The sequence below is a fragment of the Myxine glutinosa genome, chromosome 10 (assembly GCF_964187855.1).
Source record: "Myxine glutinosa chromosome 10, kmMyxGlut1.1, whole genome shotgun sequence".
Classification (NCBI taxonomy): Eukaryota; Metazoa; Chordata; class Myxini; order Myxiniformes; family Myxinidae; genus Myxine; species Myxine glutinosa.
The window spans coordinates 9,202,803-9,217,605 of NC_136270.1; the positions used below are offsets into that span (position 1 = coordinate 9,202,803).

General features: G+C 49.0%; 1 protein-coding gene across 7 annotated transcripts in view; it reads left to right on the forward strand.

Annotated features, from left to right (window-relative positions):
* LOC137412178 (zinc finger homeobox protein 4) overlaps positions 1 to 14,803 on the forward strand; it is a 243,620-nt gene that overhangs the window by 61,464 nt on the left and 167,353 nt on the right. For 5 of the 7 annotated variants that reach the window (XM_068097459.2, XM_068097455.2, XM_068097456.2 and 2 more), the window contains one exon: positions 245 to 291. The exons of the other annotated variants lie outside the window; for them this stretch is intronic. In XM_068097459.2, the coding sequence (XP_067953560.2) occupies positions 245 to 291 (47 nt within the window). The remainder of the gene's footprint in view (positions 1 to 244; positions 292 to 14,803) is intronic. 7 annotated transcript variants of the gene reach the window in all.

Here is a 14,803-nt window from a genome sequence, read left to right on the forward strand (position 1 = left end):
TCACCTTTATAGGATTAGTGAGGCAATCAGAACCCATGTTTATACTGATTAGGTAAGTTACATCCATGATAGGCCCGATGTTATGTTATGATTGTCAAATGATTTGTTCGGGAAATCTACTAATTGGGAAATCATTAATGGATGAGTTCCCCCCACATTGAGAGCGAGTCATTCTGTTGTGTGAAGGATTGCGTGACATGCGTTTGCCAAATGTAAGCTGCCTGATGACAATTTTTGCCCTTAGGACGGGAAACCATCCGGGATGGAACAATGTGCTGGGGAGACACCCGGGTAAGGAGAGCCGTCTGGTTGCACATCCCGTTTCGCACCATTTAAATGGAAATTAAAGGGACAGTCTTTCTTTTCAGTCATTTATGCACCAGGTAATCCTCGCCGTACTCAAGTGGCGCCTTCTTGATGAGAGTGCAAAGCAGGCTTTTTTCTCTCTCCGCAAAAGGGCATTTAACCGGACTTGGTGGGTTAATGGTTCGAGCGTCCACTCTGAGTCTTTGAGGTCGGTGGTTGACCCCTCACCAAGTCATACCAAAGACTTTTAAAATGGTACGTGTTGCTTCCTTGCCTGACGCTCAGCATTTAAAAGGACAGAGCACGGACAGATGGCCATATGTTGGCAACCATTGTGCATGTTTGATGGGCATAATGGCTTCCTCCTGCATCGAATCTCCATGCAGATGAACTCATGTTATCATAATATTAATCCAATTGACTTATGGGTAGAGATATTTTTGTTTTGTATTCGTCACATGAAGGGAGTTATCTCCCATTCTCCGTGGGTTTATGATCTGGCCCATAAGCTCAATTGTCTGTGCTTCATTTTGCGGCCTTTGTGACTGGAATAGAAAACGTTTTTTTTTGTAATTTTCCCTCGTGGAGAGTCTGCTGTGACCTTGTTGTCCGTGAGCACGGGTGTGTTGGCCTCCATTCGTACATCTGCCCGTTTCCTGTTGTGGTTTGGCACACCCTCCGCATAGTTTTCAATGTGCTGTAATTAAGAGCTTCACGGTTTCCATCGTAAGCAAAAGGCGTTGATGATGTTTATATTTTGTTGTCTCTGCTGTGGCTTTCATCACAGTTGCTTCTTCGTTGTTATCTCCGAGTAGTGGGGTTATTTTGCCCCGTTCCTTCGCAACTGAACCAGCTGATGTTTCACAGAAATCTGGTAGTAGGTTAAAGCGATGGGGTTTAAAGTGATACATGACCGATGTTGCTTTATGCTATGACCAGGAAGTTATAAAATGGATAATGCATCCACACACGGGCTTTGCTGGAAACCTGCCAGGAGAACAGGCAAGTACAAGGAGAGAATTTGGGGGTGGTTGTGAGGCTGGGAAGGAGGGAGGTGAAGATGGAGGAGAAAGAGAAAGAGGGGGGGGGGGGGGGGGGGAGATTCTCCTCCAAAATGGCGACCATCTTTTGTCCGGTTTCGAGAGAGCGAAGCAAGATGGGCAGGCAGCAAAACCAACTTGGATGCAGCACCTCTGGCTTCACTGGCTTTGGTTTCCATTTATTTTAGCTGGAAATATTATGGCTAATTGCTCCCACCTGACCATCGCACACACGAGCACACACACCACACACACACACACACACACACACACACACACACACACACACACACACGCGCGCACACAAGCAGGTGCTAGTCAGGCTGTGGGATTAATGAGTAGTCTCTTTTACCTTTGCCTGGCACTGTCACATCCCTTGCGAGCGTTTACTCCAAAAAACGTACCTATCTATAAATTCCATCATGCAAGTTGAGGGCACACAGCCACAATTATTGTGGTCACCTTTTTGAACGATGGTGAGAGGATGCCACTGGTGTGCAGGCCAAAGGGTCTAAGTCACTGGATGTGTGGAAAATGTCCCAAGGCCACTTTGTCCTTGCGTTTGGGCACAGATGCATGAACACTCAGAAACCGGAACTCCCACCAGTTTTGATCTATCTGTTTTCTTTTTAATATGGGGGGTGGGCGGGGGAAGGGTGGAATGGGGGGAAGGGTGTTGGGTTTGGTGAAGGATGTGTTTCAGCTGCATTTATTTTTCATTTTGAGGAAAGCTTGTGCTTTTATATTTGTAGAACAGGGAATATGTTAAGGATTTGTCAAAGAAAACGAGTTGGCATTTTTGGTATTCATATCTGAACCAACACCACCATGATTTTGGGATCCTTGGTTGAAATCCCACATATCGACATACATACATACATATGTATGTATGTATGTATGTATATATATGTATTAATTGTATATATATATATATATGTATGTATATATGTATGTATATATGTGTGTATATATATAATAATAATAATCATTTATTTTGTATAGCGCTTTTCAAGAAGCCCAAAGGCGCTTTGACAGAGTGGAAAACATAATGCATAACAATACATGAAAACAACAATTGCAAAAAGACAAGAATCAATAGGGAAATATTTAAAGCAAAAGGAGGGAGAAGGAGAAGAGATAGTCAGGGGTTAAATGCTGTGGGTTGAATGTTGAATGCAGTGTTGAACAGGTGGGTCTTTAGTGATGTTTTGAATGTGGTGAGTGAGGAGGAGTCTCTGATGGTGTGAGGTAGTGAGTTCCAGAGGGTGGGAGCAGCGATGGAGAAGGCCCTGTCTCCCCAGGATCTGAATTTGGTCCGGATGGAGGGGGTCAGGAGGTTGGTACCAGCCGAGCGGAGGTTGCGGGTGGGAGTGTCTGGAGAGGAGGTCAGTCAGGTAGGATGGGGCCAGGTTATGGAGGGCTTTGTATGTCGAGGAGGATTTTGTACTGGATTCTCTGGGGGATGGGGAGCCAGTGAAGCTTGTAAAGGACGGGGGTGATGTGGTCACGGGTCCGGGAATGGGTGAGTAGACGGGCAGCGGAGTTCTGAACGTATTGGAGTTTATTGGTGATTTTTGAGGGTGAACCATAGAGGAGGCTATTGCAGTAGTCCAGACGGGAGGTGATGAAGGCGTGGATAAGGGTTTCTGCAGCCATGGAGGAGAGGGATGAGCGGAGACGGGCAATGTTTTTCAGGTGAAAGAAGGCTGACTTTGTGATCTGTTTAGTGTATTTGTCGAAGGAGAGGGTTTGGTCAAAGATGACGCCAAGATTCCGGATGTGAGGGGAGGTGGATACTGGGATACCGTCGATGTTGAGGGCAAAGTTATGGGTGGATTTTGTGAGCGTTTTTGGGCCAATGATGATTATTTCAGATTTATCACAGTTAAGCTTGAGGAAGTTGATTTGAAGCCAGGATTTTATTTCAGTGATGCAGTTTGTCAGGATAGAGTGGGTGTCGGTGGAGACGGACTTGGTGGAGATGAAAAGCTGGATGTCATCGGCGAAGCAGTGGAATTGGAGACCATGACGGCGGATTAAGTGACCGAGGGGGGACAGGTAAAGGATGAAGAGGAGGGGGCCAATAACTGAACCTTGGGGGACACCTTGGGGGAGGGGAGCAGTGGGGGATTTGCAGTTATTGATGGAGATGAACTGGCGTCTGTCAGAGAGGTATGATTTAATCCAAGAGAGGGCAGTGCCGGTAACGTTAAAGGTGGATTCAAGTCGGGTGAGGAGGATGGTGTGATCGATGGTGTCAAAGGCAGCGCTGAGGTCGAGGAGGACGAGAATGTTGAGGTTGCCAGCGTCAGAGGAGAGGAGAAGGTCGTTGGTGATTTTGAGGAGAGCAGTTTCAGTACTGTGGTTGGAGCGGAATCCGGATTGGAATGTTTCATACAGGTTATTGGCAGAGAGGTGATGTTTGAGTTGAGTGGCTACAGCGCGTTCCAAAACTTTTGACAGAAAGGGTAGGTTGGAGATGGGTCTGAAGTTGTTTAGGGTGTCAGGGTTTAGACCAGGTTTTTTTAGAATGGGGGTAACAGCAGCAATTTTGAGGGAAGGTGGGACGATGCCTGTAGACAGGGAGGAGTTTATTGTTGCAATGATAAGTGGAGAGAGAGCAGGGAGGGAGGCCTTGACAAAGCTGGAGGGGATGGGGTCAGGAGTGCAGGTGGCAGTTTTCATTCCTATGAGGAGTTCAGAGAGGTCAGTAGGGGAGATTGGGGAGAACCGAGACAGGGGATGGCAGGACAAGGGGGGGCAGGTGGTTGGAGGGGGAGTGGGTGCGGCGGTGGTCAAGCTGTTGTAGATGTTGTCAATTTTGCGTTGGAAGAAAGAGAGGAAGGAGATGCAGTTGTCTACTGTGAATGACTGGGTGGTGGTGTTCAGGGTGCGGAGGAGTTTGTTTATTGTCGAGAAGAGTGCTTTTGGGTTTCTGGAGCCAGAGTGGATAATTTGAGAGTAGTAGGCAGAGCGGGCGCGGGAGAGGGCATCTTTGTAGTGTTGTAGGTGGTCCTTGTAGGCTTGGGAGTGAACTGTGAGACCTGTTTTATTGCGGAGTCTTTCAAGTTGGCGAGCATGAGTTTTCATCAGGCGGAGTTCAGGGGTAAACCAGGGAGCAGAATGGGTGAAAGAAACTGTTTTGGTTTTTACAGGCGCACGCTGGTCAAGGCAGGAGGAGAGAGTGTGGTTGTAGTAGTCAGTGAGGTCGGAAGGGGTGTGGAGGTCAACGAAGGGAGAAGTGGACATTTTTTCAGAGAGGGTGGATGAGAATGAGGTAGGTGAAAGAGCGTTTAGCTTACGGAAGTTGATAGTGCGATAATGCCTTGGTGCTGGGGTGGGGATGTTGATGGGCATAGTGATAGCTAAGTGGTCAGAGAGGGTGTATGTATAAATATATTTATATTTATAATGTGTATGTATGTACATATATATATATATACATATTGTTGCGGTTTTCCGAAGCCCGTTCCCGTTACAAACGGGAGATTAAGCCCCTTTTTCTCTCTGGGTCTTCGAAACCGCGAGACCGAGTCGCCACTTCCGGGCAGACGTGGAAAAGGGTTTCGGGCGAATTTCACGCGTACCTTGAGTACCCACGCCGCAGCTGGAGTGGGGATCGAGTCTCGCACGGACCACGCTTGATGGAGTACGCCGAGCGGAATGCGTGTCACGTGGACCCGCGCTGTTACCTTTTTATAGAACCCGATTAGAGCGATCTAATTCGTACCATGCGAGGTCAATGATGGAAAACACAAGACGGTCGAATCAGAAGGAATAACAGGATTTATTTACACTAGTTACAATGATTGGTAGAAGAAGGAACACAGGGCAGAACTTAGGCAATCTTACTTATCCCCAGACAATGGGCCCACCTACACACACAGGGAGATGGAGGAAGAGGAGTTCGCGCGCAAAGCGCGCCTGCTTCGGTCGCTCCTGGAACAGCTCATCCGGTCACGGCCCTTGGGCGGTCACAGCACATATCCCGGTGAAGGCAGGCAGGAGGGAAAATCCTCGCGGCGCGTATCAGACAAAGGCAGGCAGGAGGAAATATCGCGCGTCTGTGGCCTGGTGCGGGCCGTCTTTACAGCGCGATTAATACTCCTCTCCAACTCAACTCAACTCATAACTCATCTCACCCGAACTGCGAACTCAACTGCCGTCTCATCTCAGGTGGGGGGCTCTGTGCACAGGGTTATATGGCCCCGCCCTAGCCCGAATCGAATGTTCCAAACCCCGCCTCTTGCCGCAGTGGTAAGCCACTCCCCTCGAGCCCTGATTGGCGGCTCGTGCTTACCGGTCCTCCTGTCCCGCCTTCCTTCGGCCTTGGTGGACTTGTTCAGGCCTGCCTCGTGGTATTTCGGGCCAAAACCAAAAGTATCGAAGCATCAAAAGGACACCTAATTTTCACTGGCCTACTCAACGCAAAACTAACACAGGAAAAGGACTACGCTTACATTTACTAAGAAATAACTGAACTATTGCGAGGCTACATGTTGTAGTGTAACTAACTAGGAGGGGAAATTAACCTTTATTATAAAACCACAAAACCGCAACACGACACCCCTCCCTCGTCAGACTCGTTCCCGAGTCGAAACCACCAATGGAACGACCGGTAGAGAATGACATGCAAAATTAACATTACTTTTAAATGTGACACATAGGTGTGGTTCCCCCTAGCATTTACTCTGACTCGTGTGTGCGACAGTTTTAAAACACTAGATATATCCCTCCTATTGCGTTGAGTAGCTTTATAACAGAATCACGCCCACAACTAACCAAGTATTTCCGGAATTCTCAAACTCAACACATAGCCAGTGGGCAGCATTCTTATATTTACAAGCACAAAACTTAACTTATTTTACAATTCTATGACCCAGGACCTGTCCATTTTGGAAGAGAAGATTGGAGGGAAGAGAAAACACAGCAAAACACTCATAAATCATTACACTTGCTTCTTGCATCTTGCTTCTTCTGTGTGCATATATCAAACCGGCTAGCCCCCAGACGGGCATACAGGCCATTTTAATCTTCAGGGCTATCTAAACTTACACATCTTCTCATGCCTAGCACACCATAATAAAATGCACAAAAATGCTTTTATTTCATTTCTTGCCAGGCAGGGCCACTCCCATGTGGTCCAACTGCGTGGCATTAATGCCACTCAAACAAGTGGTCAGAAGGTGCAAGATGATTTTGCAGCAAAATGCTGCACAGCAGAGGTGCAAGGCCACAAGGCTTGTGGTCCATAATGAGTGACAAGGTGCAGAAAAGGGTTTGGCAGCAAAGTTCTGCGCAGTTCGGCTACACAGATGTAGCAAGGTGCAGAAGGGATGCTGCACAGGTCGATGGTGCTGCACAGTTCCGCCTCCAAAATGGTCCTGGGGCGGGGGGAGAGACAAGGCACAACAAGCAAAGCGGAAAAGACGCAATGGCACACAGAAGCATAAGGTAATGCGGTGCGAGGGGCGCGGAAGAGCGAGCAGAGCAGGCTCGTCCCTAGTCGTCCGTACCCCCCACCATCGGCTACACTACCCCAGCCCCCCTTGTATTCACAATCCGTCTCTACGTCCTGTCTCCAATATCCCCCTCTATAACAAATTCGTCTCCCAATCCCTCCCAGGAAGGAAGGGATGGAACCAACACAATGTCTCATCACGTCCTGATGCGTCTCACTTCTCAAACAGTTCACAGAGCCCTGGTGTGGAGCTTCGTCCTCCTTGGTGATTGGCTGTGGATGGTGCGAAGGGATTTCTCTTCCTAACTACACTACTAGCATTTACTTTTAAACTACCCGGGGTCGTACGCTGCCAATCGGCTTCTTTAAACTATGTGGTTCTAAGAACCCGAATTCCCATTGCCCACACTGCGGTGCCCTTGAAATTTGGATCTCACTCCCAACGAATTTTCTCACTGTGCCCTCACACAATTTCGGGGCTGGGTCATGTGGCCCTACCAGCAGGTCTCCCTACCTGCGCACCTCCGCCACTGAAGTCGCCACCCGAGCTTACCTGCTCCTGCGACTACCTAACTGGGGAAGGCCCCTCCTGGCACTTTACCCCCTGATGCCCACCATGGCATTGGGCAACCTGGGTCCTTCCCTTGGATCCTCGGGCCCCACTCACACTACAACTAACCGGCTCCCAGAGCCTACCTGCGGCCTCACCTGGCTGACACACTACCAGTGGCGGAGTGCCCCAATAACCATATGCACCAATTAAGCCACATGCCCAGCCATTCCGCAGACTCATGCACCCAACAAAACACTTCGTTTCCACTACTCGCACCACAGGCGTCAATATCTATATAATAATAGCGTAAGGACTCGACTTTGTTATCCCTTTTACGCCGCACCCAGTGACCCGATGCCCACGGCACTAATGGATTTACGATCTACGAACCGCTCTTTGTTTATCACGTACAGCCATACTCGAAAAATCTGAATTAGCCGACGTTGGGGCCCAAAAGCATCCGATTAACTGCCGATATGACGCCATCTTATTGGCGTCTGCTGGGTGAAGGCGAAGCAAGCCGTCCGCTGATTGGACAGTCGAAGGCGACAGCAAGCCGTCCATTGAGTGGACAATCCTGAGCATGCATTTGTGCCGGTGTCCTCGATCGTGGTGTACGCTAACCTCATCAGGTGGGTTTACCATAATTTCTTCCAACCGCGCTCCTTGTTTATCACATACAGCCATACTCGAAAAATCTGAATTAGTCGACTTTGGGGCCCAAAAACATCCGATTAACTGCTGATACGACGCCATCGTATTGGCGTCTGCTTGGTGAAGGCGAAGCAAGCCGTCCGCTGATTGGACAGGCGAAGGCGAAAGCAAGCCTTCCACTGAGTGGACAATCCAGAGCATGCATTTGTGCCGGTGTCGTCGATCGCGGTGTACGCTAACCTCATCAGGTGGGTTTACCATTACCCCAAACATTGTTTATCCAGAAGTTTTAAAATAATTTCAACCTCTGATACTGCGTTCATTGTATTATATTCCTACTGCTCTGCCTTGACATTGACGCTTACCAATGCGCCAGTATGGGGCTAATTCCAGTCGATTTACTAAGCCGTTCATTTTTTAAAAGTCTATGGTTCTACTGCTGTTCCTTTCCATTGACACATACCACTGCGCCAGTGTGGCCAGAGCGGTGCTATGCCGATTCCTATTACAAATCCATTCATTTTTCAAAAGTATATCGTAGCGTTGTCATTTAAGTAGATTGCAATAAATACGTTGTTCATATACGCACTCTTCATTCTCATCTTTCTTCCTAACTATTACTCGGACAAGCAAATCCCCTATGCCATCCATAATGGTACAATCTATCCATACACCACATCCTCCCTTCCGTGGATGTTCCACGGGTTTCGGCTAGTCCAAACAATTTACCTAAGCCCTCTACCTGGCTTTACACTACCCACCCCGGGCGTCCGTGAATGGGTTCCACCTCCCCCCATTCACTCCTTCGCACCATGCATTCCACACCTTTTATTCCACACCAAGCATTCCACACTACTTATTCACACCATTTTCCGCACACACCTTTTGTGCTCACACACCATTTATCTCACACACTACTTTCCATACACCAGGACACCTAATTTTCACTTGTCTCAACACACAATTCCGTTTACTCAAACTTCCTCACACACACAGCATCATCTATCTGACTACTTCCCCTACTCTCGTGCTTCCCTCGTCGTCCCTTTACACTATGCACTCCCTTTTCTTTATCATCCACCTAAACTGTCTACGTCCCCTCTAGAGTCCAGGTGTCACTACTTAACTCTGGTCCCTAAGGTCTTCTAGATCCCTATCATTATCCTAGCCCTCCCTCGGCTAGCTTCGGTGCCCCATGGAGGTGACCATTGCTGGCACCCCCATGTGCCTATCACTGCCATCCCCCTAAACTAATGCTCATGGGCCCTGCGCGAGGAATGGTAACACTACTATTCCCCCACGTGGGGGTACACTACTTCCAGTCCTCTTCACGACGAGCCTCTCCAAGTGGATGTTCGTTGTCACCGCTCGACCTCGAAGGGCCGAGCGATCCATTCGGGTGGTTGGTCGCCTGTATGGGGTGTCCGTCTGGCATTTTCGATCCAAGGGGGGAGGTATGGATGGGCCGAGGTGCAGGGCTCCATCCCGGCGCGGGGCCTCGCGGTCCCACGCACGGTGACCCAGCCGGCCACGGTCAGAGCATCTCACCCGACAGGGTGCGCGGCTCCGAAAACTCCTACCTCCCCTTGAACCTCGCCGATGGCCTTTGCCACCACGGCACGGCACCAACCATACAGTGCGGGGGCCGGCACGAATCATGCACGCCGGTCCTTGTGAGACCGACGCGGCACCGATCCCCGCCGGTCCCTGCAGCACACAACTCACCGGGGGCTCGCGTCTTCTACCAGTCCCACTACGCGCTACCCCCCCCCCCCCCCCCCGGTCGGTGTCGATGCATGAGCCGCGTCCTTACCACTCGCGACCCACTCCACATTCGCACACCCAGGCGCCCCCGTGCCTTCCACACACTCCGTTACCGCACACTCTCCTTCCACATTCTCTGGTGTGCATTCTCCCTCACACTCTGAACTTGTACCTGCACACCTAGGCACACTCACGCCTTTCACACACTTCAGTACACACATTTCCCGCACACAGTCTGGTGTGCATTCTCCCTCGTACTCCGTACTCGTACTGTCTGGTGCACACCACCCAGGCGCACTTGCACCTTTCACGCACCCCATCATCGCACACCCTGGCGCACACTCTTTCTCCACGCACTCTTTTACCGCACAACCAGGCGCACACGCGCCCGCCACACACTTCGTTGTGCATTCTCGCTCACACTCCTCGGCCAGCGTACACTTTTGCCACACTCTCGGGTGTGCGCTCCCCCTTCGCACACAATCATCGCACACCCTGGCGCACACTTTTCTCACTCACGCTTCGGTGCACTCTCTCTCTCGTACTTCGTACCACACTCTCTCGTACACCGCACAATGGACCTTCCGCGAATGCCCCGGTCTCGCCTCTGTCCCAAGCGCGCCAAAAACCCGTTCGCGCCAAACACATTCGCGCTATTTTTTCCACTCACCTCGGGGTCCTCCTTCCCCGGCTGCACCTGCAAACTTTTTATTGGGTTAGCAAGCCCGGCATCACGGTGCAAATACAGACTTTGTTCGGGTTCCATTACCTTCTCCCGTGATTTATTTTCTGTTTCTACCGTCTCTTTGGTCCCAATTATTTCTTTTTCCTGGACAATTGTCGGCGCCCATGAAATTTCCTTCTCCAACTCGACCTTCGCCGGCGCCCCCGAAATTTATTTGTTCAATTCGGCGATCGTCGGCTCTTCTACACTCCGCGTCGCGATTTCCATAGCCCCGGTCAACTTAGCTGTCCTATTCTCAAGCTCGCTCCCCACGCGTTCCTCGCACTGCTTCACCCCGTCGCGTACCACTGCGACCTTCTCGCTCGTCCTGCGCCCAATGTCCTCCCCTGCCTTCTTCATATCCCTATCCATTCGATGAAACGTTTTCTTCATTTCCTCCTTAAATAGAGTCATGAATAACTGCATGTCTTCAACACTCTTTTGCACAGCGGGTTTGGCCTCCGCCGCCACGTGCGAGGTGCCGCCATTTTCATTACCAGCTGCCGCACCCTTTTCTGCTTCCTCCACTACCAACTGTCCCTGTTGGCCCTGGGTCATCAATTCTACCTTTACTTCTACCCCCACCGGCATTCGACCGCCTTGGCCAGCCATGGTACGAATACAATTTGGATTTTAAAAGAACTAAATTTCGTTCGCTCGTAATCTGGAGCCAATTCATCCAAACTAATTTTTTTACGGTTCAAATCCCACTCCACTGACACCAAATTGTTGCGGCCAATTTGTACAATTTGGTGTCCAAATTTTTTTTTCAGGGTTCAAATCCCACTCCTGATTACCAAATTGTTGCGGTTTTCCGAAGCCCGTTCCCATTACAAAGGGGAGATTAAGCTCCTTTTTCTCTCTGAGTCTTCGAAACCGTGAGACCGAGTCGCCACTTCTGAGCAGACATGGAAAAGGGTTCCGGGACAATGTCACGCGTACCTTGAGTACCCACGCCACAGCGGAAGCGGGGATCGAGTCTCGCACGGACCACGCTTAATGGAGTATGCCGAGCAGAATGCGTATCACGTGACCCGTGCTGTTACCTTTTTATAGAACCATATTAGAGCGATCTAATTTGTACCATGCGAGCTCAATGATGGAAAACACAAGACGGTCGAATCAGAAGGAATAACAGGATTTATTTACACTAGTTACAATGATTGGTAGAAGAAGGAACACAGGGCAGAACTTAGGCAATCTTACTTATCCCCAGACAATGGACCCACTTACACACACAGGGAGATGGAGGAAGAGGAGTTCGCACGCAAAGCGCGCCTGCTTCGGTCGCTCCTGGAACAGTACCCTTGGGCGGTCACAGCACATATCCCGGTGAAGGCAGGCAGGAGGGAAAATCCTCGCGGCGCGTATCAGACAAGGCAGGCAGGAGGAAATATCGCGCGTCTGTGGCCTGGCGCGGGCCGTCTTTACAGCGCGATTAATACTCCTCTCCAACTCAACAACTCGTAACTCATCTCACCCGAACTGCGAACTCAACTCCCGTCTCATCTCAGGTGGGGGGCTCTGTGCACAGGGTTATATGGGCCCGCCCTAGCCCAAATCGAATGTTCCAAACCCCGCCTCTTGCCGCAGTGGTAAGCCACTCCCCTCGAGCCCTGATTGGCGGCTCGTGCTTACCGGTCACTGCCACTCCTCCTGTCCCGCCTTCCTTCGGCCTTGATCGACTTGTTCAGGCCGACCTCGTGGGGTTTCGCGCCAAAAACCAAAGCATAGCGGCATCATTGCATTGGAAGGAGACCTAACTGTCATTAATCTACTCAACGCAAAACTACACATAGGAAAGGTCTACGCTTACATTTACTATGAAATAACTAAACTTAAACGAGGCTACATGTTGTAGTGTGGCTAACTATGAGGGGAAAATTAACCTTGATTGCAAAAACACAAAACCGCAACAATATATATATATATATATATATATATATATATATATATATATATATATATATATATATATATATATATATATATATATATATATATATATATATATATATACCTACAGAAAGTCTACACCCCCCTCCCCCCCCCCCCTTTCAAAACGTTCACCTTTTGTTGCCTTATAACCTGGAATTATAATGCATTAAATCAGACTTTTTCCACCTTTATGTACACATCGTAACCTACAACTTCCAAGTGAAAAACAAATATTACTATAATGTTTATGATTTTTTTTGTTTGTTTTGTGATTTTATTTGTGATTGTTTGTCATTTTGTGATGTTTGTGATTTTGTCAAGGTCTGAAGAGAGGAAAGAGGCTGTTGCCTGTCTGTCAGAAGGATGAGTGATGTCATGGCAGACAGTACAGTCATCAGCAAAGAGATACATAGGATTTTCCAGTCAGTGATATCATTGATGAAGATTAGGAATAAGATGGGGCCTCGCATTGCCTTGGGGGCACTCCAGCCTTGACATGGAGAAAAGAAGAAAGGGTTCCATTAAGCCACACACTGGCTACAAGAGTTGAGGAAGTCAGGAATCCAAGAGTGGAGTTGGCCTTGGATTCCAAAGGCAGACGATTAGAGAGCAAGGCAGGATGCCAGAGTGTATTGAAAGCTTGATATATATCCAGAGAGATGGGCCTGATCTCATGTCTGATATTGAGGGCCTCCATCCATTATTGTGATGGTAGAAGCAGCGTGTGCAAGGTAGATTGGCCAGGTCTGAATCCGATCAGCAGAGCAGGTTTTAGGTCACGTCCGCTGATGCTGTCTGGTCCAGTTGCAGAGTCAGAGTCTAGGGTTGCCAAAAACTTTTCCACCTTCTCAGGTGCAAAAGATAAAGAATCCAGGAACATTTGGGTATGACTGAGAAGGGTGGTTGCAGACATATTAGGGGAAGGGACACAATATTTTGAAGAAACAAACAATTGAGGCATTCATCCTTCTCACAAGTAGAGTCTGCTGTGCTGCCATTTGGAGTGAGGGAAGGGTGGAAGGGGAGCGTACACCAGAGAACGACTTGACAAGGTGCCACCAGGTGTTAGAGGAGGCAGACAATTTTTAAAGTTCATTTTGTGATTGGACAGATGTTTTTTTGGCACTCCTGAGAGTAGACACTTGTTATGGGCTTTGTGGAATGATCTGAGGTTGTCTTCAGTTGGATTTGCCTTGCAGGAGGAGAACGCAAGTTGTTTTAAAGCAACTGCCTCATCACAGGATTCAGAGTACCAAGAGCGGGAGGATGGGTAAGATAACTGAAGGACGAAATGGGATGCATCTGTGCATAAAGGAGAGCAGGTTTCTCTGGGAGAATTCCCAAGCTGAATCAATATCAGGGGCGATGGATATAGGAAACCAGTCCTGAAGTGTGATTGCTGCTTGCAGTCCCTGCCAGTTTGCCTGAGTTAACTGCCAGACTCACGAGCGCTGCGAAGCTGATCTCTGAGAATGGCCAGAGAGATGTTGACCTTCAAAAGCACATGATCAGATGAGCCAATTGGGACAGAGGCTGAGTAAGATATATTGGCGGGGAAGTTGGTCATCCCCAAATCCAGAAGGGAAGATTTGCAATTGGGAGAAATCCAGATGGGAAAATTCCATGAGTCGGTCCCATGGAGTCACAGATGTCCTTTGCAGAAGCACCATGGCTTGTGAGAGATGTACCAACACCCAGCCAATCAGCATGGTGACAACTCATGTCACCACATATGAGGAAGAGAGAGTTGGGATGAATGATTAAACGTTAGTCCATGTTATCTGAGAGAGATGTACATGGAGTCGTCATTGTTGGGAGGACGTCACAATGAAATGGAAAACCAAATACTGCATTGGAGTCATCAGAAGGAACCAGAAGAAGTAAAGAGCAAAGATGGAGTCATCAGGTGCGAGCGGAGGGGAAGTTGCAGCCAGAGGTACTCTTGGGGTTTTGGAGGTGTAAGAGCATGAGACAGAGAATGAGAAATGAGAAATTAAAGAAATGAGACAGAGAACATGGAGAATGAGAAATGGTGTTTTTGATGTAGAGCATAACTCTGCTGCCAGGATGGGGTTCAGGTTGATCAAACTGGAGGAGACAATAGCCAGGGAGAGACACTGAGGAGTCGGTGACGTCCTGTGGGAGGAATGATTCTGTTAAAACAGATGATGTCAGGTTTATCGGTTGTGGCCTGGATGTTTGAGGTCCACACCGTTAGGGACAGGTGGAGAGGAGCTGCTGGTAGGACGTAGGCACGTGGAAAGGAGTAAGGAGAGTGTGTGGGCAGGGGGTGAAGTGAAGTGGAGAGGTGCAAGGGTGGAGCTGGGATGGGGGCAGGAGTTGGAAGAAGTTGAGAGGGTGCA